The sequence below is a fragment of the Varanus komodoensis genome, unplaced genomic scaffold (genome assembly GCF_004798865.1).
Source record: "Varanus komodoensis strain SLA01 unplaced genomic scaffold, ASM479886v1 scaffold40, whole genome shotgun sequence".
NCBI lineage: Eukaryota > Metazoa > Chordata > Lepidosauria > Squamata > Varanidae > Varanus > Varanus komodoensis.
In genome coordinates, this window is record NW_025335942.1 from 6,244,125 (window position 1) to 6,269,092 (window position 24,968).

General features: G+C 48.5%; 2 protein-coding genes across 2 annotated transcripts; both read left to right on the plus strand.

Moving 5' to 3' along the window:
• Window positions 1-408: 408 nt before the first annotated feature.
• On the plus strand, window positions 409-9,498 carry CCT5 (chaperonin containing TCP1 subunit 5). Its single transcript, XM_044442945.1, has 11 exons — window positions 409-565; window positions 3,393-3,453; window positions 3,545-3,709; window positions 4,225-4,423; window positions 4,748-4,940; window positions 5,059-5,208; window positions 5,811-5,930; window positions 6,014-6,199; window positions 7,378-7,515; window positions 8,494-8,674; window positions 9,248-9,498. The coding sequence occupies exons 1-11, from the start codon at window positions 461-463 to the stop codon at window positions 9,373-9,375; spliced, it is 1,626 nt and encodes a 541-aa protein (XP_044298880.1). The 5' UTR covers window positions 409-460; the 3' UTR covers window positions 9,376-9,498.
• A 6,963-nt stretch (window positions 9,499-16,461) lies between these two features.
• LOC123029732 (cystatin-like) lies at window positions 16,462-21,564 on the plus strand. Its single transcript, XM_044442966.1, has 3 exons — window positions 16,462-16,718; window positions 19,561-19,674; window positions 21,215-21,564. The coding sequence occupies exons 1-3, from the start codon at window positions 16,494-16,496 to the stop codon at window positions 21,290-21,292; spliced, it is 417 nt and encodes a 138-aa protein (XP_044298901.1). The 5' UTR covers window positions 16,462-16,493; the 3' UTR covers window positions 21,293-21,564.
• Window positions 21,565-24,968: the final 3,404 nt, after the last annotated feature.

Genomic DNA, 24,968 nt, shown 5'->3' on the forward strand with positions numbered 1-24,968 from the left:
GCATCTAGTCCTAAATAGTGAGCGTGCTACTGTGCAGATGCCAATACACTTTGCGTATAGGACGGGGTATAAATATTCTAAATAAAAAAGAAATGCAAAACAGAGAGGTTGCAGCTATTGGCATATCTACTGAGTGACGCCACCCTGCCATAAAGAAGCGCCGTCTATGGGGCTTTTCTATTTTAAACCAAACGCAGATTGCGGGTCTCTCGTTTTTTGAAGTTCTTATCTCTATGGTTCGCACGGCCCGGAGGCGGCAACCCGCGCGCTCTCGGCAGACGCTTCGAGAATCTGGCCTGCCCGCGGGGGCGGGGGGGATTCTTGGCGCGAGGCAGCTGCGGCGCATGCGCGGCGCGGGCGGCCTCGCGAGAAGGCACGAGAGGAGAGCGGTGCGCGCGCACGCGGATCCTCGTTGCCGCCGCTGCTGCCTCCGCGCGGTTCGTGAGGCGTCGCCGGCATCATGTCGGCCATGGGGACTCTCGCGTTCGACGAGTACGGGCGGCCGTTCCTCATCCTCAAGGACCAGGAGCGGAAGACCCGCTCCACCGGGGTGGAGGCCCTCAAGGTACGGGGCGTGGCTGGCGGGCGGCGGCTTCCCCCGGCTTCCGTGGGCCCATCTGCGGCCCGGCCCGGCCCCTCAGGCGCCGCGGATTCGAGTGCCGGCCGGGAACGCCGCGCCCCGCCCGGCCACAAAGGTCCTTGGGGGGCGCGGAACCAGTCCCTCCTCAGCCCGGCCTGCCTTACGGGGTTGTTGTTGCGAGCAGAGGAACGCCATGAGCCGCTTTGGGCTCTTTGCGGGGGGGGGGCGGCAGGATCAGAAATCCCATGAAATAAGAATGCGGTAGTATTGTCTTGCCTTACATGAAATGCCAGGGTGGCGTGGTGGTTAAAGTGCTGGCCTGGTATCGGGGATCCGGGTTCCGGTCCCCTCTTGGCTGTAAAGCTGACCTTGGACGTCGCACACTCTCAGCCTAACCTACCTCAGGGGTTGTTGTAAGGATAGACTGGTCTGTGTAAGCTGCCTTGCGTTACACGAAAAATGTAGTATAATAATAATTTCTCTTACGATGCTAAGGGAAACGCAGTTTAAGCCCAGGAAAGGCACGTGAGATCAGCCACTCTCTGCAGGGGGGTTGCTTGCATGTCTTTTCGTGTTTCCTGCTGTGGAGTTTCCTTCTCAGACAATTTGGGGAGGTGCACGAGACTGCACCACTGCAGATTGGAGAGAGAAGGTAATCTTTAATGCTTCTTCCACTCTTTCAAGTAGAAGTCTGGCAGAGATTTCCTATTCGCGGGCCACGTGCCTTTATATTTTAAAAATTAGTATTTGCTTCCTTCCAGCTGTCTGAAGTGGCACTGTCTTATCTGTCATTTATTTTATTTGCTATATTTATATCCTGTTTTTCTTCCCTCAAGGTGGTCTATGTAATCCTCCTCAGTCTTATTCTCACTGTAATCCTGTGAGGGAGGCTGAGAGTCAATAGCTGGTGCAAAGACACCCTGTGAGTGTTGTGGCTGAAGGGACCCTAGAGCCCTTCTGGATCCCTGTCTGACAGGGCTCCCCTTTACCTACTGGCTCCCTTTTCTTCTCCCCCCACCTTATTCTGCAGTGCCTGCAGACCAGGTTGCAGAGGTATGGAAGGGGGCCTATAAAAAGTGAAGCATTACCAGTTTAAGATGATTTGATTGTAAAGAGAACTTAAGGAAAACTGTAGAGGCCTGGCTTGAAAAGCACAATATGCTGAATTACCTGACAAAGAATCAGTTTTCAGGTCGTTCTGTTTTGTGTTTCTTTTTAATAATTTCAGGTTAATATGGTACCTTTCTGATGTTTTATTTGCCATTATTACTAGTACTTGAAGCTTTGTCTAGTTTCCCCCTCCTATTCCTGGCTCCTGTGATGTCAGTTGTTCAGCAGCTGTCTCCTTGTGCCTAGTAAAATCTCTTCTCCTTTTTAGTCTCTCCGTCAGGTCCCATTCCATCAACAAGGGCTTTTCAATCTACCTATTCGCTCTATCTTTACATTTTCCTGATACTTCTGTTCCTTTCCCAACTTTGCCCCAGCCTTGAGTTACTCGTCTTTCTTTCCCATTGTCTAAACAATGCCCAACATGCTGTTCTGCCTACCACTTGACAGGCAGGTTGTTCAGGATTCTTTATCCTGCATTTGGGTGACAGCTCTGGTTTTGTTCTGCATTTCTGCTATGAAGACTAAAGACCCTGTTGATTCTCAAGGACACCCCCCACCCCCCCCCACCCCAGCTTTTCATACTACCAACCATGTGCCCTTCCAGGCCATCAAGTCAGAAGGGAGCTGAGGGGAGCTTTTCTTGTTCTCTTCTGATGCAGGGTGGTGGTGGTGTTTTGGACTTGACACAAGTGAGGGGTGCCAAGTTCCATCTTATTCACCATGGTGAATCTGCATTAAACTGCCGCATGGGGTTAACTGCATGCTTGGGCTTGGATATTAGCAGTATGACGTGTCAGTTGTAATTATTGTGATATTCAAAGTCAAGCTCTTGATTTGTTGCTCCTGAAAAGAGTATTTCCCAGTCTGATGCATGCATCTGGAAGCCAATCCAGGCACTGGCATGGCAATTCTGACATCTCCATGTGACAGTGTGATGTATCTATGCATTCATTTGTAGGCTAGTACTAATATCAGTGCCTTCTCCCCATTTTCTGAAATGTTGTGGTGTTTGGGGGGGAAATCATCTTAAACATTTTGATTGTGCTCTGTCAGTTGAGGTTCTCCAGGCACCTTCCAGTCAGAAAATGCACATCCAGTAAAAAAGCAAATTTACAGTCCTTTGCTTTAGAGGGATATATGGGGTATTTGGTTGCCATACAATTGTAATCTACTTCTGCTAGACTAAAAGCACTTTTTGCCACTGAAAGCTGGAATTCTGGACCTAATACGGACCTAATGCATCCTCCCCAGCACCTGCTTGTCCATCAGCCACTGCCTTGTCAGAGCAAATTGAGAGTTTGTGTCGAACTGTTCCACTGTGTGAGCTAATGTTTTCTCCAGGGTATTGAAATGTTTGAATTACCAGTTGTTTGGAAGTTTGAAAAGCATCCTAGGAATGAATAGTCCGAGATTCTCCAGATTTTTTGAGACATAAATTGTTCCTATAAATTCTGCAGGAACCTTAAGTGTTCGGGTTTTATGCCATAAATAAAATCTTCATGTATATATTAGTGTGAATAGAATGCGGGAGGGGGGGACCTGTTCCAAAAGAGGTGACACTTAAGAAGTGCTATTCAAGCAGTTTAGATTATATGGGAGAAGATCCTGTTGCTTTTAAAGTAAGTGGTGCAAACTGTATAAGCAGAAAATACTGAACTTGCAGGATGTGGTAATGCAGATTCTGCGTTTGTATTTCTTGTAGTCTCACATACTGGCAGCCAAGGCAGTAGCCAACACACTCAGAACATCACTTGGGCCCAATGGTAAGTAGTGACACTTCACGCTGTACACATTTACAGCTCTTGCGTTGAACGGTTCTGTCGAAACTTCCAAATGTTTAACTGTCTGTTGCAGGCCTTGATAAAATGATGGTTGACAAGGATGGTGAAGTGACGGTGACAAATGATGGTGCCACTATCTTGAATATGATGGATGTGGACCATCAGATTGCAAAGCTGATGGTTGAGCTGGCGAAATCTCAGGATGATGAGATTGGGGATGGAACCACTGGGGTTGTTGGTAAGGCTGGACTCTTTTAGGAGATTTTAAATATTAAAGGTACTGAAAGTGGGTGTTTGTGTTACCTGATAAAATCTGGTTAATTCAAGAAACTTTGTTTTCTGTAACACATCTGAAAAATATTTTGGTGGAATGCAGTACCGTACAGCACTGTTGGTTAGCTGCTAACCACATGTAGGTGCTTCCTACTTACTCCTTTCTTCCTCTGTTTGCCTGCAGAACCCTTATAAATAACTACTTATTTAATTACTTGTAGCAGTTAAATGAACTGCTAAGTTACCAATCAATGAAGTTTTGGTAAAGCTGGATGAATTGGCCTTTTTTAAACAGTTGATCTTGGACAAATGTTGGCAAGTGGGCTAACAAAAATATTTGCAGACTCACTAGCAAGCCTGGTTTTCATTTTAGGAACTAAAATGCCTCTTGCGTATATCTAGCATAAAGTAAATTACAGGGCAGGGAGAAATGAACTTTCATAAACAGAGCCAAGATGTGTTATGATTTTGCTTCTGTAGTCCTTGCAGGTGCATTATTGGAACAAGCAGAGCACTTGTTAGATCGTGGTATTCATCCCATCCGAATAGCCGATGGTTATGAACAGGCTGCTCGCATTGCCATTGAAAACCTGGACAAGATCAGTGACAGTTTTCCAGTTGATCCAGAAAACACTGAGCCTCTCATTCAGACAGCAAAGACAACTCTGGGCTCTAAAGTGTACGTACACATTTTTTAAAAAACGTCCTGAGAAATGAGAATGTCTTAAAATTGGTTGCTGATTCTTATTACTGTATAAAAAGGTAACTAGCTGTTAAAGGAGCCGAAGTTACCAAGCTGCCTCTTGCTTCAGATACTGTGGGGAATTTATATATGGAAACTGGCCTTATTACTAGTGTGAGTTTGCCAGTGCAAGACGTATTTTGCACTTTGTTGGTTCCCCGGAATCTTCAAGAAGCCATTGGGTTTCTCCCACATTTGATCTTGCTTCTTTTTGTTTTGTGTCTCTGAATGAGTTGAAATGAAGTTTTCTTTTGCATTTAGAATTAATCGTTGCCACAGACAAATGGCAGAAATAGCTGTAAATGCGGTGCTAACCGTGGCAGATATGGACCGCAGAGATGTTGATTTTGAGCTGATCAAAGTGCAAGGAAAAGTGGGTGGCAGACTGGAGGACACGCAGCTAATCAAAGGCGTGATTGTGGACAAAGACTTTAGCCATCCACAAATGCCTAAAGTGAGTACTCTCTCTGATCGGTGAGAGGTTCATAGTCTTGGGTTCTCCTATTGTTGCTTTGTTTTGTGAACTATTTTTAATGCATGCTGTTTTCTCATGGAATTATTCAAACCCCCAGGAAGTTAAAGATGCTAAGATTGCAATTCTGACTTGTCCATTCGAGCCTCCGAAGCCGAAAACGAAGCATAAGCTCGATGTCACTTCTGTTGAAGACTACAAGGCATTGCAGCAGTACGAGAAGGAGAAGTTTGAGGAGATGGTGAAGCAGGTTAGAATGATACGTATATATTTATTTATAGATGTACTTATGTATTGGCTGTAGTTGCACAAGTCCTCCTTTTCTAGTCATGGTGAAGGGAGAGTACTGTGCAGGTACTGAATCTAGCAGCTTCTTGTAGGCAAGCTTGTTTCTGTCAGCACTAAAAGGAAACTAAGTGACATTTTAGAATGAAATATTGCCTACTTCGCTTCCAAAATGAAATTTAAATTTAAGTGAGTCTTCATTACTGTAAGCGTTTCTGGCTTGTGCCTGGCAATTCAGTGATGTAGAGTTTGGGGTGAACTCTCTTACTCTTTCCTGTACCTCCCCCACCAAAAAAACAAAACCAAAAGCCTTCAGCTCTGGAGGATCTGCTGGGACTGCAGCAGAAGGAAGGAATTCCTCTTTTCATTGCACAGAAGGAAGCCACTTTATCAGAGGAAGCACTTTAATTAACTTCCATGATCTGGGAGTAGTTTGTTAGCTCTGAAATGAAGAAACTGTTCATATTAACTGTCCATTAAGGAGACTACTGCACATTCCATATAAGCTTCTGTGAACATTTTTAAAAGGATGAGCAGGATAAAAGTAAAATGCACATGTTGTTGTAGATCAAAGACACCGGGGCAAACCTTGCCATTTGCCAGTGGGGATTCGATGATGAAGCCAATCACTTGCTGCTTCAGAACGAGCTGCCCGCTGTTCGCTGGGTTGGTGGCCCCGAAATAGAAGTAAGTCGGAATCCCTTACTGTTCCGTACGTATGCCAAATTTCCATTGTGTCTTGCCTCATAACTCAATCTGATTGCTTTCAGTTGATTGCCATTGCAACGGGAGGCCGCATTGTTCCTCGTTTCTGCGAGCTCACACCTGAAAAACTGGGCTTTGCTGGTGTGGTCAGAGAACTCTCATTCGGAACAACGCGAGACAAAATGCTGGTGATTGAGCAGTGTCAGAATTCTAGAGCTGTGACCATCTTCATTAGAGGTGGAAATAAAATGGTGAGTGGAATGGATTCACTGAATAGCTTGTCTAGCAATTGTGTCTTCCTAATTAAATGATTTACTGTTTGCCCCAATATGAATTCCACTGTTCTGACAAGTGCCAATGCATTCTTCAGTGTGGCAAAGCATTTGAGACTTTGGGGTTGGATTGCTGTTCTAATTAGGTTGCTCTTTCTTTTAATTAAGGTAGTTACATTGAGATTGCAGTTGCAGTTTCAGAAAAAGCACTCTTCCATTGGATATTTCATTTGCATTAAGAGCACATCCTACGGACGTGCTTCATATACAATATTTGTAGGATTGCAAAAAGAAAAAAAAGGTCATTTTGAGGCAATGGAAATTCTCTAGCCAACTGAAAGTAAACCTTGAGTAGCCAGGTCTGTGACTTCACATTTCTGGATAGCTTTCTCAAATGTGCCCACACTGAGTAAAAATGGACACTTTTGAATCTCTCGATTGTCACTGATACCTGAAAAATATGTATTAATTGGGTAAATATATGTTGAGTCTTCATTTCCCTTTCTGGATATTAGAAAGAAGGGCTGTGGGCTCCCTTCACCTTTCCCGAGGAGCTGCTGTACTTCAGCGGCCAGAGTTGGTTGAGGAGATTGTGGCGTGGATTCAAATGTGCTGTCGCACAACCAGAGCACCCTTCATTCAGCAAAACATTTGTTATGTGTTTGCTGGTGGCCACATCAACCTTTTAAAGGAATTGTCCAGTTTGGATAATCGCTGGTGGTGCAATACAGCGAATGCGTCTTGTGAACATGGATTTTGACAATGTCCTGTAGTTGTTCCTTTTCTGGAGCAATGGGGCTTTCCTGGTTGTCCCACACTTGTGGAACTCTGTTCCGACTGAAATCTGCCAGTCCCCCTCATTTCAGCCTTTCAGGTAGACCCTAAAGGCATACATAATTACCTGAGGCTACATGGTGCATATGCTCTTGGATCTCATTGTTTATTTTTACGTTTTCATCATTTTATTAGGTTTTGCTATATGTTGCCTTAGGAGACTTTACTTTAGAAGACAGAATATGTCTGTCAAGTTAGTCAGTGAATATCGCTGGCACGGTACACTTTTCAAATATTGAATGATTTGGGGGGTTTCTCTTTCACTGGAAATTTCCTTATTACCATCCTGGTTTGAGTGTCTGCGTTTTTTCCTGTAACCGAAGATCATCGAAGAAGCCAAGCGGTCCCTGCACGATGCATTGTGTGTCATAAGGAACCTGGTTCGTGACAACCGCATCGTGTATGGTGGGGGCGCGTCTGAGGTTTCCTGTGCGCTGGCTGTTAGTGAAGCTGCGGATAAGGTAAAGCTAAAAGAAGAGGGTGAATATTGGGCTGTGTTCCACCGGCCAGTTTTCCATGAAACAAGTGATGCTCTCTAGTTGCTCAGATGCTGCAGTGGCGATTAAATTTCGCTTGTACCCGACAGTTTCTGGAGAAGAGCCTACTTGCTTCAGTGCTCATGGCTGTTGTACGCTGATGGGGTGGATTGTTCCCTAGGTGAATCACGTGACAGTATTTTTCAGGTGGTGAATGTTTCTTCCTTGAAACCAAAACAAGCATTCACTCTCATGGGAAAAGCATCCAAAGGAGTCTTTTTAAAATCTCATTTCAACTGCGGAAGGCAGTCGCCATAATGCAGTACAATGTCGGACTTGGACTACAGAGATTTGAGTTCAAAACTCAGCCATGAATTTCAGTGGGTTCGCTTGGACTGGTGTTTTCCTCTGCTCACAACTACATTGTCGGGCAGCTGGTGGTAGAGAGCTGGATGTTGCCCTGAGCTCCTTAAAGGTTCATAGAATAAAATGGACATTGTTTGCTGGAAAGGATGCCACCACATTTGGGTTGTGTTTCATTGGATGATAGATGGTGGTTATATGAAAAATACAAGTTTCCTGCAGTGACAATAACCAGTGTTCAGAAGTACTCTTCCATTCTGTCATGTCAGCCATCTGAATAGCCCATGCATAGGACTAGAAAGTATTTTAGATTATTTTTCTTTGGCTTTTGTCATTAATCTTTGTGTAATGTAAGCTGTGTACTTCTGTACTTTAAGTAGCAGAATATAAGAAGGAATTTAATGTTGCAGAAATGCAAAGCATCATGCAGTTAAGAATTGAGTCCCACAATCTGTAGGCAGTTGGTTCTTGTGATTTTTTTCCAGACTGAATTTGATTTGATTTTGATTTTTAAAAAGTATAACCAGTTACACCTTTAAGCTGTAGCACAACTGCTTTGAGACTCTCCTTATGCTTGGGTTCTGTTCTTTGCTCTCCTAGTGCCCATCACTGGAGCAATATGCCATGAGAGCTTTTGCAGATGCCCTCGAAGCGATTCCAATGGCCCTTGCTGAGAACAGCGGGATGAATCCCATACAAACCATGGCTGCAGTGCGAGCTCGGCAAGTGAAAGAAGAAAACCCTGCCCTGGGCATGGATTGCTTACGCAAAGGGACAAATGGTAAGCACTGTTTTCAGATGTGTCCAGGAGCATAAAAAGGAGCTCTCTGGTGTGGGTAGTTATGTAGAAACAAATCCAGGAATGCTGTTAAGCTTGGCTTTCAGCACCAAAACCGGGGCACTTGGCTGGAGTCATTAAAAGGCTCCCTCTATGCTGAGCTATTGAAGTTTCTGGGGGGAGACTGCAGTTCTTCCCATGTGGTTTTCCTTCTGTCCTTCCCAGGACTGAATGTGGCAACTGTCGGTTGGAATGTGTAGGCCAGAGGCTTCCTTCTTCCGCCTGCACATAAGGCCTTGCTGCACCTTGCTCCTCCTCCTCCCACTGAGCAAATAACTATGGTGGTTATCCAAAAGAGAAAGACATTTATACAATATTATTCTCTGTGTAGAAGTACAAAGTTTAGTCTAAAAGCTATGGCACACTCTTTAAGACACCAGCCACATACGTAAACTGGCGATCTCAGAGTTGTATGCCCCCCCCCGCCAATTTATTTGTGTGTCCTCCAGAAATGTGATGAGATCTGTTTTTATTCCGAGTGGATGCAATATAGTCAAGTATTTCCTCTTTCGGCAGATATGAAGGAACAACACGTCATAGAAACTTTAATTGGCAAGAAGCAACAGATCTCTCTGGCCACGCAAATGGTCAGAATGATTCTGAAGATTGATGATATCCGCAAGCCGGGTGAAACTGAAGAATAAAAGCCGAAACATCCCCTCAGTGAACACATCAGCAGAATTCCAACTTTTCCCCTCATGGGTTGTTTTTGTTATACTTACTTAAATCAATAAATTAATATTGTGGCCTCAGCTGTACTTCAGAAATATCATTGTGTGTGTGGTTTTTTAAAGCTATACCATATTTACCCTTCTTGTACTTGGTTGTTCTGGGAAGGTAAAGCTTAAATGGCTGACGTTTAAGACTTGCAGTTGGGTAGAATTAAAACTTTAAAGGTGTGCACTTCAAAAGATTGATGAAACGCAGGATAATTGTGGAAGAGGAGGTTCGGACCTAGATTGTCATTCATTAATACTTTGACAATCATTTGTCAATACTTTTCATTTTGTCCCAAATTTCTGCTATCTCAGTGCTTTCTTTGGTGCTTGCAGAGTGTATGTGAATGACCTCAGAAGGTTGGGGTGATGAATGTTGTTACTACAACCCCTTTCTTGGTTCAGCTGTCACTGACATTGTGCAAATTCACAAGATGTATGGAATCAAATACAGAGTAATTCTAAAGGAAAGCTTGTTTTGCTTTGCTGGGGACCTCAGACAAGGGTGAAGGTTCTATGAGACCAAGACCCTAAACACACTGCCAGTGTACCATTGGCATTGGCAGTAAATTTATTGGCATTCCACACTGGTTGTAACAGAACAAATGCGGAGAAGTCCAAGGACTAGGGTTAGATGGATTTTATTCATCTGGAAGAATTTTAGTTCTGCATTTCAAAGAGCAGGGGAAGGCTGTGACATTTTGCTGGCACAAGGGTTGGTGCCTGTTTCTCACAGGTCCGGAATCCAAAGCCAAGAAACTTGCCAAGATACGCATCTGGTTGATTGCTCAAGTCCTGCTATCTGAATGCTTGGCTTGGCAGCCATTTTGAAACTAGAGAAAGCTTCAAGCGGGGAGAAGCTGTGATTACAAATATGATTAATGCGCTTCTGATAATGCAATTCTCCAAGTGTGGATGATTACCTATACTTCGCAAGCCAGGGAATTCCATCCTTTGAAGACTTGCTACCATCTCTCTTGACTAACTCCTGCCTAGCATGGTGGGTGTGACTGAACATTTGGGACATATGAACTCAGATGGACTACTGCAGCCTAGAACTAAGTGATAATAATGCAAATGCATGAAATACTGGTTCACTACTCAGCATTGGTTAGGCTGCATCATGGATGCTGTGTCCAGGTCTGGGCACCACACATGAAGAAGGATGTCGCCCTCCGAAAAAGGTTCGGAGGAAGGCCGCAAGGATGATCCAGGACTGGAAACACTGCCCTATGAAAGAGCTGTCCTTGTTTAGCCTTGAAAAGAAGAGCAAGGGGAGATAGGATAACACTCTCCAAGTGCTCGAAAGAGGAGGGCCAGGCTCTCTTCTCGATCATCTAGAGTGCAGGACACAGAATAATGGCCCATGCCTGAGAGAGCCAGATGGTGGCTGGACATCAGGAAGAACTTCCTGTTAGAGCAGTATGACAATGGGACGAATGACCTGGGGAGGTTTTGGACTATCCTGCACTGGCGGAAGTCAAGAGGCAGTTGGACAGCCGTCTGAGAGGGATGTTTGAACTTGGGGCAGGGGGTTGGACCCAGTGGACTTCCTGGCCCCTTCCAACTCTAATATGAATCTAATTTGCAGAGACCGTGATTCTGGAAGATCCAGAATTCAATGTTTCCACCCCGAGGCTCAGAGGCCACATTCCCTCCTCCCAGCAAGGCTTTCCGGCAAAGGACTTAGTGAGGCATCAAGCGAGACCTGCCTAGGAGCAGGGCTTTGAGGAAGCCAAGCCATTCTGCTCCAGTGGTAAGTTCAGAGTAAAGCACGTACTCCGAGGATCTCTAATTCTGTCCTCGGTGTTTCCAGATGAGACTGGGAAAGACCTCTCTGCATCCCTCAGGCATGATTGAGCTAGTTGGCCTGGCATGGGGCAATGTCAATTCATATGTTCTACTGCAGTAAAGAGGAACAGGTGGTGTCACTGTGAGATTCTCAAGTGCAGGTGAACCACCTAGCATGTTGTGGCTGGATGCAGGAACAGCTTGGAAAAACGGGCATAGCTCCTCGGTGTGCCTCTGCTTGGACAGAGAAGGGTCAGGAGGCAACCGGGAAGCAACGGGGCTTCTGGCCTGCAGGCATGGTGCAGGCGACCTCTGGTGGTGACTTTACTTCAGTCTGGTTTGTGTGGTTGCTTTCTAGAAAATGTCTTCTCAAGTTACATGAAATTCATTTAGTGTTAGCGGAGCATCTAGAATACTGGGTCCAGTTCTGGGCACCAAGGTTTGAGAAAGATGCAGGTAAATTAGAAAGGGTCCAGCGGAGGGCAACAAAAATGATCCAGGGTTTGGAAACACTGTCCTATGAGGAGAGACAGAGAGCTGGGCATGTTCAGCCTTGGGAAGGGAAGAGTGAGGGGGGACATGCTATAACTACCTCAAAAGCTGTCACAAAGAGGAAGGTCAAGAGCTCTTCTCGCTCACGCTAGAGTGTAGGACACGGAATAATCAAGTCAAGTTGCGACAACCCAGATTCGGGATGGACATCAGGAAGTTTCCTCACTGTCAGTGGGACCAGTTGCCTGGAGAGGTTATGGCCTCTCCCATGATAGAGACATCCAAGCTGAAACTGGACGGTCATCTGAGTGGGATGGTGCAACGTGGTGTTCAGCAACAGCAGGGGGTTGAACCCAGTGGCCTTCCCGGCCCCTTCTGACTCTATGATTCTAGGAGACTGTGATTTTCCTATCCATTCATTATAAATTACAGACAAATCTGAGCATGGACTAATATTTTTCATCCATTACTCAGCTCTAGTTATAGACAAAGGGAAAAAAATGGTAGCTATTAATCTGCAGCAACCGAGTGTGTCGAGATCCTGGCTTAGTTTTTCCACATGGCTCTGTGTTGTTGCTAAACAGAGGAACGTGGTGTTGACCCGGAGCCACACAGCTGCACAACTCTGAAATCGGATTGGTCTCCTTCCCTTCACCCCAGGAATGTCCTTTTCTTCCTCTGATGTTTCTCAGTTCCGAATTGCCCCCTCCAAGCAGCTTTCCTTCCTCCTCCTGGTTTCAAAATGTCTACAATATGCCTGGTTCTTTGCAGGTGTGTTTCAATGTGGTGTGAGAAGCTGCCCGGAAGAGTCTCTGGAATCCTCAGCAGATGCAGAAAGTGGCAGCAAGACTAGCGACCAGTGCTTGGTATTGGGGCCAGTTTACCCCAATGGCTTTACAGGGTGTTTATGGGGTTCAGGGTAACCTTTCCAGCCCTGACTGGCTGAGGAGCTGGCTGTCAGCTTGCCAGTCTCTCGAAGACCTCCCTGCTTATTTAACAGCCTTTGGGAGGCTAAGATTGCCTGCAGAGGCTCTCCCATATACCTGCCTGGACCTTAAGATCATCCACAGAGGTCTTTCTCCGTGAGCCACCTTTAAAAGGTGGGCACGAGGGGCAGGGCCTTCTTGGCCGTGGCACCCCAAATGTGTAGCCAGGTGTGCCTGGGTCCAACCCTTTATACAGTTTGGCACCAGGCTAAAACCTTTTTGCTTTCCCAGTATTTTAATAGTTAAATATGATCATTTTATACTGGTTTTATTTATATTGTTGTTGGTGCTGATGTGGATTAATTATTATGATATGTATAATTATTTATCTGTTAATGGTTGTTCTGTATTGCATTTGGATGGATGCACTGTTTTATGTTTTATCTGACATCAGAATTATTATGTGACTTTTTATATGGTCTTTCTTGTTGTTGTATACCGTTCAGAGAAGTATAGCTGATGGAACAGTATACGAGAGCTTTTAATAAATATATAAGTGAATTTGTATGCAGAGGTGAAAGGCCTGTGGGACCCCCGGCTGTGGAATGTGCTCCTTCCAGAGCCTCTGAAGGAGAAGCTAAAGAGCGTGTGGTTTGGACTTCCTCGTGGTTGCAAGTGCCCTCTGTTCAGGCACCGAGTGTGGACAGAACTCGCTGTGCCACTTTCCGCTTCGCCAATCTTTGCAACTTTTGGATGGTCTGAGCTGGCAGTCGTCACGCTGGCAGCATATTTCTGTGCTTGCTTCGAAGTTAAGAAAAATGATTTAATGTGCAAGGGCATGCATATCGCATGCATACACACCAAGCACATAGGAGAATATGAGGGAACTTCCAATGTTGAACCCTGGGTGCTTATGAAAGCCTCATATCCTATAACCTGAGAGAGTCAGACCATAATGAGGTCTTTGAAAACGACGATTCGTTTTATTAAAGAAGAATGCAAAGTGCCACAGATTCACACATTTGTGGAATCAGAACCATGTATATTTCGACTTCCAGGGAGGGTGTGTGTGTGTGTGGGCATAACAAAGCAAAAAGGAGTTCCAAGGCCACGGAATTTTGAAGTCTGCAATTAGGAAAAAGAAGAAAAGGGGAACAATCAGATATGGACCAGCTAGAAAAAGCAGAAATAATGCAAAGATCTATGCCTCTGTGGCTGCTGGGAAAATTGTTCTCAGCAGAATGAGACCATATTAAATGGACTGAATTTTCTTTCTTCTTCCCTTCCTCTGAAAACTGCAGACTTGGGTTCCCTTTTAATCTCTCATTTCAGGATTCTGTGGTAGCAAAACAAATTTTGAGTTCAAAGGACACTGGAAAGTGGATCTTCATGATCTCGCTGAAGAGGGGTGGAATTCTTACTTTCCCCTTCCCCTAAATTCAACAGGAAGGCCAAGAATCATCTTTGAAAGTGAGCTTTTTAGTGCTTGTCCTTCCAAGAGAAGGTCTGAAATCTGCAGATCTTTTAATACAGCGGAAGCAACTTAATCAATGCAAAATGGCTGGCTGGCCAAAAAGCCGATTGAGGGAGCCTGCAGGTTGCAGTGCTTCAATGAGACTTGTTTTTTCTAGTTCTCTTCCAGACCCAGAGCTTTGTAGCCTTTCACTAATGTCTGTGCAGCTCATCCTGTCAATTAACGATATGAGCATTCTTCTCCTTAAACATGGGGTTGCTGCATGATTTGTCCTCATGTGGTTTTAAAAAAAGGTTATTTGGTTGAGTCTCAGTCACAGTTAGGTAACAGATTAGTGAGAAATGATGAAGTTGTTTCTCCACCCAGGGAGTGATCGCAGGAGAAGTAAGCTGCAGGGCATTTTGAGAGTAATTAGAAGCAACGTGTGGAAGCTTCCGGACCAGAGGCTTACCTCGGTGACCTGAGCTTCGTGACCCATGGAAGCCTCAGTCACCACCAGGAGGCTGGTGTGATGTAAAGCAAGTTGCTACCCCTGACCGCCATTGCCTCACGGAGTGATTGTGCAGACAAAATGAGAGAACAGCGTTCCGCCCAGCCCTTTACGCCATCATCCTTTTGTTTGCAAACCCAGCAGGCACGAAATACTGCACAGGCTTTCAATTCCTCCGGAATTCATGGAACAAGCCAGTGAACTAAGCCAGAAGGTGCAGGACGAAATGGCCAAGGATCAGGACTAGGTTGCTTGGTACAGTTTTACGATGGGAAGTGGAAGGACAATGGAGACATCCAAAGTAAAGAGATGGCTTCAGGTTATAGCTGGAACCCTCCCCAGGAGGGTTGGTAAGAAGCAAAGAGTCGGTCCCTCCTGTTTGGGGGTATGAAATGCAGCTGTTACTCAAAAGCTACCTCCATCCCTTGGTGAAACCCACAAGGTCTCTGCTGAGTGGTGGAAAACAGAAGTGGACAGTTTCTGTATTAACAACACTGGGGATAATTTTAGATGATATAATAGGTTAAAAGAGGGACTGCAGGTGGCGCAGTGGTTTAAACTGCAGTGCTACTGGGCTGGCTGATCGAGAGGTCGCTGGTTCGAATCTGCACAACGGGGTGAGCGCCCGTTGCTCCGTCCCAGCTCCTGCCAACCTTGCAGTTCGAAAGCATGCAAATGCAGGTAGATGAAAAGGTGCCACTTCGGTGGGCAGGTAACAGCGTTCCGTGCACCTCGGTGTTTAGTCATGCGGCCACACGACCACGGAGACCGTCTGCGGACAAACGCTGGCTCCCTCGGCCAGGAAACGGAGATGAGCACCGCCCCCTGGAGCCAGGCACGACTGGACTTAATGTCAAGGGGAAACCTTTACCTTTAATAGGTTAAAAATGACACCCAAAGCCTAAGGTAGTCTCCTCTCATAGTTGGAGAATAAATTCCTACTCTCGAGTGGCATAAGATAATCTTCACTGAATTTGGTATTTTCCAGGATGCGCCAAAAGCAAAGGTTAGCTCTGCAGGCCAGTCGTTTTTGTCCTTGCTAGCAGGGCCACCTTCCCCTTGGATGGTCCTGCCTGGAATATGCAGTTGTTTTTGATCCATTGCATCTAATTTTGGGGCAAGCTCACAGTATTTCACATGTTCTCTTGAAGAAACCATAGCTTGTGAAGGAGGTGTAAAATTCCTTCTTAATGGAAACATTTGAGGAACTTTAAATACATATCACTCAACCCTGACTGCTCTTTAGAAGGCCAGATACTGAAGGTGAAACTCAAATATTCTCAGATTTGGCTACCGAATGAGGAGGGACAACTAACTGGAGAAGTCCCTGATGCTGGGAAAAGGAGAAGGGGGCGGCAGAGGATGAGGGGGCTGGATGGCGTCGCTGGGGCGGTGGGCGTGGGTGGGCTCCGGGCGATGGTGGGGGACCATGAAGGCCTGGAGGAAGGTTGTCCATGGGTTCGCGATGGGTCGGGCACGACTTGGCGACTAACAACAGCAGCAAAATACATACCACACGTCCCGATCAACACAACCCACCCCATTACTGCCTTGGCATCCGACACGGCACTATTTGGCACACTATTTATGAGCTCCGTCAAGCAGCGCCCTCTGGACCACGCTCCGAGAGGACGATGCCTGCGCGGTTCTGCGGGCCGCGCAAGGCAGGGCGCGGGCTCCCGCCCCACGGCCGGAGCCGCGCGCTTCTCGGCCGCCCGGGACCGCGCGCCTCCCCGCCGGGGCGCCTGGACAGCCCCCGCTCGCCGGCGAAGGCGCGCCCCCGGGAGGGCGGTCCCGGCGGGGCGGGGCTCGGGCGCGCCGCAGAAAAGCGCCGGGCGCGCGGGCGGGCGCGGGGAGCCGGTGGCGAGCGACCATGGCTCCGTCTGCGTCTCCGTGGCTGCGGCTGCTCGTGTTCGCCGCCGTCCTGTGCGCGGCCGCGCTGACCCGGGCCCAGCGCAGGCTGGGCGCGCCGGAGGAGGCCTCCGCGGACGACCAGGATGTGCGCGACGCGCTGCGCTTCGCCATGAAGGAGTACAACCGAGGCAGCAACGACATGTACGCCAGCCGCGTCTCCGAGGTGATCAGTGTCAAGAGGCAGGTGAGTGGCGGCCCCGGGACGGGACGGGGGTGTGTGTGTGGGGCGCGCCTCCCCGGCCCCGGCTTGCGCGGCCCTGGGGAGGGAGTGCCGCGGCGCGGAGCCGCCTCGGAGCGCCTTCCAGCGGGGACCTTGGCGTACCTCGACGGGGTGTTTGCGCGTAGCCCGGGGCTTCGGCAGTGGCGGCAGATCTTTGGACTCCGCGTCCCAGAATTGCTGATCCTTGGCCCTGCTGGCAGGGGCTTCTGGGCGTCGAAGGCCAAAGCGGGCCCTGGAGATCCGCCAGCTGCCCATCTCTCGAGCCAGGGCGCCCTTCGGACCTCCTGTTCTCTTGCCGTCCTCGCTGGCTTTGCTTCTGTGCTTTGCAAAATATTTCGCGCGCCCCGCAGCGGGCATTGTGGGACAGAGGAGGACAAACTCGCTCTGTGAATGTTTGCATTCTGGGCTACCAGGCAAAGCATGAGAAAGAGAGAAAGTTGGCAGGCCTGGCCATGAGAAGAACAGAGGGGGGCTTGTAATGTAATGAGCTCTCTCTCCACGGGGGCAGCAGTAGTTGGGAAGGCGGGAGGAGAGCAGGCTTTTTTCTGCCAATGCAGGATTAGAGTTCATTGTGGACTGGAACGGCCTTGTCCTAATTGGGACGACAAGCGCCTCCGCCTCCCCTAGTTCCTTTCCTTCAGCTTGCAATCAGCCCATCTCAACTGAGCCTGGCTCTCCGCTCGCCTTCGGCCATCGCCTTCAGCAGGAACAGGTCCCTTGTGCAAGCTTGCCGGTGAATTTCCACTGGAAGCAAACTGGAGCCGCACAAGTGCAAAGTCCAAGAGCTGCAAAGGCCTCCTCTCCCCGTTACACGTGCCACCCCGCTGGGAATATTGTGTCCCGTTCTGTTTATCTTGCCTGAAAAAGGACCTGGCTGAGTTGGGAAAAGCACAGAGAAGGGCAACACAGCCGCTGCCCTACCAGGAGTGGCTATGAAAACAGGGACTTGGAAAGAAGTGAGGTCTTGCTCCGATCCTGAGTGAGCGATCCTGCGCGCAGCTGGTTTGCCACTGCGTGTGGAGGGCTGGCTTTGGCTGGAGCTGGGTCTGACCCAGCAGCGCTTTGCTTCTCCAGGGTAGCGGAGCAGCGTATGTATACAGTGTGCCTCAGCTCCAGCTCGGATATCACACTCCTTCCTGCCCTCCCTCCCTCCCTCCCACACGCGTTACCAGACCCTGCAAGCTTCCACTCCGCTGCCAGTTTGCACTCAAGCGATTGCACCACCTGGCTGAAAGGCAGGCGTGGCGTGCCAGAGCTCCGTCTGCGGCAAAGTGGACCTTTTCACTTTGGGTTAACATGGTTCGTCTCCACTGTCCCTTCACCGCCACTGTCATCTCTGAAGCTCGGGCAGCAGTTTCTGTTCCCCCTGCGCTCACTTCCTTCATCTGTATTTTTAGCTGCACGTGATGTTAAGAGAGCATAAATTTAAGGAAGGGTTTGTTTTCTTCCAGTCTGCGTGCAGGTGGAGATGGCTTTTGCCAGGGCTGGGTGAACCGCTCAGGTGGGTCGGTGAGGCAGGGGTCTAGGCTGCTGCCACTGCAGGGGTCCCAGCCCAGCCACAGGCGTTCACCTGGCTGCTCTTGCTGCTTCCGGGAAGACCCGTCCGTAGGTGGCTTCTCTGCGGTGCTCTTGTCCAGTTCGCTCACCTCACTCAGAAAACCACGCGAGACACCAAGACTCCGTCCGTGCCGTTTCGGCCAGTTTGCTTCGCAGTGCCTCCTTGCAGGGCGCCGATGCAGGCGGTCAGTCCTTGTGTCTTCGCTGCTAGCAGGGCTGCTTTGAGAAGCTCACGGGCACGACGTCTGGCCTTCAGCGGTGGGCTGTGAATTGACATTACAGTTAATCATCTATTAAAGACCACTCCTGTCTTTCTTACACTTTCTCCCCCTAGCAGCAAATGGGGGTGCTCAGCAACCTCCTTGAGGTGGGGGCTGTTACACCCCACATTCATAACCTGCACAATCCAAGCTTCTTTACAACCAGAATGGTTCACTTTTGGATGGCTTTAAGTGGAAACTGGGCAAATTCTTGCAGGATGGAGCCATCAGAGGTTACTAGTCCTGATGGTTCGTGCCCGTATCTCCCTCCTGCATCAGCAGCACCACACCTATTTGTTCAAGAGTCCATGTCAAATATTTATGCACCATCGTTGGACTGTCCAGACCTTAAGAGGTCTTACAAAAGGTCCTGCCCGATAGTCAACCGGTGGAACATCGGGCAATTCCCCCAACCCATTTTTGGGAGAAACAGATACATGATGAGGTACAGGGACGGATGAGAGAAGGAAGGCTCTGCTGGGGAATGGTGTGTATTATTCCGGGCTGTCCGGTCTGGCTGGTGTTCTGGGGGCCTGTCGCCTTTCTGACCTGTCCAAAATGGGGACTATTAATTATGTCAGAAGTAGATGGCTAAAATTGGTACCTTTGGACAGAGAACTCCTCCCCGGATCTCAAAATATTCAGTCTGACTGCATCACATGGGACCAACTCCAGATCAAGGCTATTTCACTCACACCCTATTTTTTCCCACTGTTTGAACAGAATGGTGGTTTCAATGGACTTTGTATTTCCTTATGAATTCTGAGGATTAAGCGGGTGTCATGCATTCACTTATTATTATCTACTAGATGTTGAGAGGGGAATGAAGTGAAGTTGGCCAGGCCAGCGATAGAGCTTTGGGCCTCCTTTGTCAAACTAGCTTTTTTTGGTGTGTGTTTGCACAAGCCAGGCCTGTTGTGTCGGCATGGAATGGCCAATGACAAAACGGAATGTGTTCTCTCTTAACTCCTCATTCCCGCATCTTCCAGCTTGTCTCTGGAGTCAAGTATATCATAGTCACTGGAGTCGGGCGAACAACCTGCACCAAGGCCGTGGCGGATGTTGAGAACTGTGCTTTCCACACAGCCCCAGGACTGGCCAAGGTATGTGCCAGAAACCCAGGACGCCTTGAACGGGGGCCGGGCTGATTCTTCCAGCGATACGTCTTGCTCAGCTATTCCGCCTTTTCTTCCTTAGCGGGATGTTTTTCTGGTCAGGAGATCGAGGGAAGACGTGGTAGGGGAGCATGAGAGGGGGCTAGAAATGGAAGATGTTTCCTGTTTCGGAAACTTTTAAGCATGAGGCAGGGTGACTGCACCGTGGGCACCTTCGTTGGAAGCACTTGTGCTCGCTAGCAAAATGCCGGTCCTCATGACGGTGTGCCAGAACGACGGATCTTCCATGGAACTGGGGCGAGGGACCCCAAATGCAGCACATCCTGTGCCCGGCGTCTTGCTCTTTGCAGCGTGTTTACTTTGACCTGTAGGATTCAGTGTGGAGCTGGTCTTTGGGTGATGCTTCTTTGCCTTCAGCCCAGTCCAACACAGAATAGGGCTCCAGCAGGTTTTTCCAAGCAGAATGCATCCTGCAGCCGAATTGTTCTGTAGTCCTGCACTCAATCCTCATCTTTAGACTTGAATCCTATGCATGTTTACTTGCAAGGAAGCCTTACTGAACCCAGTGGGAGCTCCTGCCTACGTTAATGTGCATAGGAACCTCTGAATACGAAATCAAAGGGCTTTATGGCCAGTCTTTCTGCAATCAGAGGACTGTCTCCTACCTGCTGCCATTTCTGCTTTCCTCTTCTGAACATGGGATGTGATTCAAAGCACATGAGTCACACGCACACTCCGACACACTATTTGCAACAAGTTGTAAGTGCCTCCTCTTAGGCACGAGGGCATCCGGGGAAGGGCCACGTTGCGACACGTCCAAATTGCAAACCATCTTGTCTGCACTTCCCCCTTGGTTTCAACAACTTGAGCACAAAGGATGGTCAACACGGGTTGACTCCAGAGACGAACACAAACCTAGATATAGCCAGTCAACAAAGGGAGCAACGGCAACACATTGGCTGGTTTCTCTGCCTGACTTATAAAGGAGTTACTGTTTGGTCTTTGAGGGGGGTCTGGTATTGGCCCAAATTCCCTGATCAGCTGTTCATTGACTCAGAGCCCTGTGATTACGCCCCGCATGGACAGACTCGCTTCCTAATGAGTCTTTCTTTCCAGCTGAACTTATGACATCAACATTCCTCTCTTTTTTCCATTGCTCCAAGTAAGGATTGGCATACTTTCCCTCTTATAAAACTTGTTTACAAATACTAGTGTGAGACACATACAACCCAGCTTTATCCAAGTTTAATTGGAAGTTAGTTTGCATTCCCATGAAAAAAGTTGGCAGCTTCTGGCAAGCATGGAGGGACTCGCTTCCTACCAGGAGTACGTAAGGTTTTGCTGTAAGAAGCACTTCACCATGCACTGCACCCTGCTTCGTATCTCAGTAGTTACTTAAAAAAACAAAACAACCTCTGGGATTTTTGTGGCTTCTCAGTTAATGTCAAGCTTAGCAAGAGTTTGGTGTCCTACTATGGATGCGACTTGCCTTTGTCATATTAAGGTCCTTTTGCTTTTCTACCCACAGCACATGACCTGCACCTTTGAAGTCTACACAGTCCCTTGGCAGAACAAGATCTCCCTGTTGCGTACCAGCTGCAACTGAACATGCCTCAGCTTTGGCAAAGAGAAGCAAACTGCTGTTCCGATGAAGGTTTCCGTATTCGAGAAAAGCAATAATCCAGATAACGCCTTAAGTGAGAGTTTCTGCCACTAACTCAAAACTGCTTGTGCCTACTTGTTTTGAAGCAAGTTCTTCCTCTTGAAGCACTTTCTAAACCTTGTTTTCTCATTTATAACACTGTTTGTAGCCGGCTTCCTTCCTTATGCTGAACCGATGGAGAGAAAAATAAACGTTGGCTCTGTCAAGGTTTTGCAGAGACTCGTGTCCTATTCCGCTTTCAGTATCGATTGCTAAGAATAAAGTTTTCGGCAACGGTGGGGGCGGCTTTCAGTGACGGCAATCTGGACACCGCGACTGAGATACCGCAAGAGCTGGGGCGGTGCTCTGTCCAAGGCCAGTCCGTTACTCATCCCTCACAACCCCCTGTTTACATTTCCTCTGGGATGAATTAGAAGATAAGAGCAGCTTCTTCTGTCCTAAACTCAGAGTGGCTTGTGATCTAATCTTTACTTGTCCGAGGACGTGATTTTGCAACGCTTGTGTTAGATTAGGGTTTGATTTCCAGCACTGGCCCAGCTCTGAGAGCGCGGTGCTTAATGAAAAGGATAGAAAGGCCTAAACCATTTTTATTTTTTATAAAATGGAAAAGCCTACAAATAATGTAACATCGATGCTTCAGCAGTGTTGATGCTGAAGGCAGGGTCTCATTTCTGTGGGGGGGGCTCCACTTGGGAAAGGTGCCCCCATCTTCCTTGTGGAAGGTGCCACTTGGGGGATCTCCCCTCCCCCCGCCACACAGAGCACCCCAAAAATGAGACATCTTTTTGTCCAACCCGGACTGGCTCTTTTTTTGACCCCTCCCCTAGCCCGCACGTCAAGCCGTTTTCAACCCCCGCTTCCTGTGTGCTTCTGATGGCATCCCCCCCTCCCTCCCGGTGCTGCCTTGAAAGCTTTGCAGACCTCCTTTTCAGCTTTTGGTCATTATAAAAATAATTCCTTTAATTTAGTTTAATAAACTCAAAAGAAAAGGGGTAGGAAATGAAGAGGAAATACGCATATCTGGGTACCCATTCTTGCATAAAAGTTATGAGCTGGTTCTTCAGCAGGTCTTTCAAATGGTGATCTCTAATTTCTTTCTTGCATCTCACATGAATATACACGATCCCCCTGAAGGTGTTTCTTTCATGCGTCCCCTCATGCACCTTGAAGGTCACACACACAAGGCCTTCTGGCATGCAATTATATTGCGAGAGCCAGTGTGGTGTCGTGGTGAAGAGCACAGGACTGGGACTCGGGCGATCCGGGTTCGAGTCCCCGCTCAGCCATGGAGCCTCCTGGGTGACTTTGGGCCAGTCACGGACTCTCAGCCCAGCCTACCTCAGAGGGTTGTTGTGGGGATAAGATGGAGGAGGAGAATGATGTAAGCTGCTTTGAGTTCTTTAAAAAAGAAAAGGCAGGGTATAAATCTAAATAGCAAAGAGAACAAACCCGTCAGTCCTAGAGGAGATCAACCCCGATTGCCCTTTAGAAGGCCAGGTCCTGAAGATGAAACTCAAATAGTTTGGCCACCTGATGAGAAAGAAGGACTCCCTGGAGAAGAGCCTAATGCTGGGGACGATGGATGGCAAAAGAAGGAGGGGACGGCAGAGGATGAGGTGGCTGGATGGAGTCCCTGGGGCAGTGGGTGTGGGCTTGGGTGGACTCCGGGGGATGGTGGAGAACAGGAAGGCCTGAAGGAAGGTTGTCCATGGGGCTGTGAAGTGTCAGGCACAACTTTGTGACTAAACAAAAATAAACAAATCTAAATCATGATAACATGATTCAGCTTCCCCAGACATTCACAACCTCATAGAAAGGAAGATCAGTGCTCACATAATTGATCTTCAGTGCTCACGGAAGCATTCTTCTCCTCAAGGCAGTCGTATACCTCAGTCACTCCATGTGGGGGGGCTGAACTACTGACCCCCAAAAAGCACTTTGACCCCCAAAAGCACTTTACCATCTGCATACAGACGTGTGTGCGCGCATCCATCCTGCGTCGCCCACACCTGTGCTCACCTGCGCCGTGCTTGAGGGCTTCTCCTGCCCCCCAGGGGACCACGGAATGGCTCTCTTCTTCTCTTGCCCCACTGCCCAGCAGGGGGGTCAGGATGGGGGAAGCCCCGCTCGTCTGCAGGTGGCAGGAAAGGCAGCCGGGCCCCCCGCCACCCGCAGGCACCTGGGGGCCTCCCCCTGGCCAGTCCTGCCAGCCAGTCTGCCGACACGGCCTCTGATCACCAGCAAACTCGCCCCTGACCCAGCCGGGGCTTCCTCGCTCTGGGCCTGGCCCTGGAGACCTTTCCGCTGCGAATGAAGTGCTCTGCAGGCTCGGATGGCCAGACGAGGAACGGCTGCTTCTCGCAGGTTCCTGCCAAGGGGGGACCGTGTGCTCCAGGACTCCTTTCTCCGCTCATTGCGTGCCCAGGCAGAAAAGGCGGCTGCTGCCAGACAAGGAATCCTGTCCTCCCACAGCCAGCCCACGTGCTTTGAATTTATTTTTGCCAACATCTTGTTTGGGGCATGTGTGCTGGGGGTGCGAGGCACCAAACCCGTTCAGACACCTCCACAGCCCTGGTAGTCTTCCAATCAAGGGCAAATTGTTCGTATTGCGTTATCTCCTTATCACACCTTTTTCCCTGTTGGGAGGAACCCCAGGGGAGCTTACATGGCTCCATTTTATCCTCACGACAACAACCCTGGGGGGTAGGTTAGGTGGAGAGTGGCTGGCCCAAAGTCACCCAGTCGGCTCCAATGTGCCAGCGGGAACTCGAACCCAGATATTCCCGGTCCCCAGTCCAACGCTCTCACCACTGTGCCACACCAGCTCCTTATTATCCACCTGTTAATATCTCTGTGTGTTATAGGCATGGCTGTGGAAAGAAGCATGTGTATCAGTGCTTCCTAAAAATTTGGTCAAAATGAAGTTGCAGCATTCTTTTTACCAAACTTCGTATCTGTAAGAGAAATGGTGGGAGAGAAAGATTCAGGTTAAGATGGAGATGCAGCACTGGGCTTTGTCGGTTTTGCTGTGGACGAAACTACAAGCAACACTGAAACATCTGCTTCATTCTCACGGAGAGGTGCACCCGTGTCTGCATGGGACTTCTTCGGACTACAGGTGGGAGTTCAAGTGGCCGAATGGGCTTTCATGCAAAAAATCCCATGTAAAGGTTAGCATGGAAGGATTCTAGCCTAGCTGTGTCAGTTCATAACCTCAGTGCAAACGAACCCGTTCGAGAATAAGGCCACAAAGAGAGGAGAAATGGCAGATGAGGAGAATAGCTTCAAATCCCAGGGAAAAGAGCTAGAAGGAAATGACCTTGGATGGCCACCGGGTGGCAGCAAAGGACAACTGGTGGTAGCCAAGCCAGCGAGGGCCTCTGGTGGCATCCATTGGAACTGCAGCACATGGAGCCCAAAGGAGCCAAGCCGGATCGCATGGGGCCCAGCCGACCCGTCCCGCTCGGGCTTGTCCGCTTTAGGAAGTGGGTTGCAGGCCCTTCCGCGAAGCTGGTCAGAAGGACTTGCCGTCCGATTGCTCCAAATGGCTCTTTAACCCCTTGAGTGCTGCACTGAGCAGGCGGCTGGGCCTGATAGACCGCTAGGCCCCTTCCAAGCA

What these genes read in the sequence shown, in the direction of transcription:
- CCT5 (XM_044442945.1), top strand. Translation starts at nt 461, where the DNA reads ATGTCGGCCATGGGGACTCTCGCGTTCGACGAGTACGGGCGGCCGTTC. An exon ending in TTGAGGAGATGGTGAAGCAG is followed by an intron (nt 5,209 to 5,810) that starts GTTAGAATGATA and finishes ATGTTGTTGTAG; the next exon opens with ATCAAAGACACCGGGGCAAA. An exon ending in TTAGTGAAGCTGCGGATAAG is followed by an intron (nt 7,516 to 8,493) that starts GTAAAGCTAAAA and finishes TTGCTCTCCTAG; the next exon opens with TGCCCATCACTGGAGCAATA.
- LOC123029732 (XM_044442966.1), top strand. Translation starts at nt 16,494, where the DNA reads ATGGCTCCGTCTGCGTCTCCGTGGCTGCGGCTGCTCGTGTTCGCCGCC. An exon ending in TGATCAGTGTCAAGAGGCAG is followed by an intron (nt 16,719 to 19,560) that starts GTGAGTGGCGGC and finishes CGCATCTTCCAG; the next exon opens with CTTGTCTCTGGAGTCAAGTA. An exon ending in CAGCCCCAGGACTGGCCAAG is followed by an intron (nt 19,675 to 21,214) that starts GTATGTGCCAGA and finishes TTCTACCCACAG; the next exon opens with CACATGACCTGCACCTTTGA.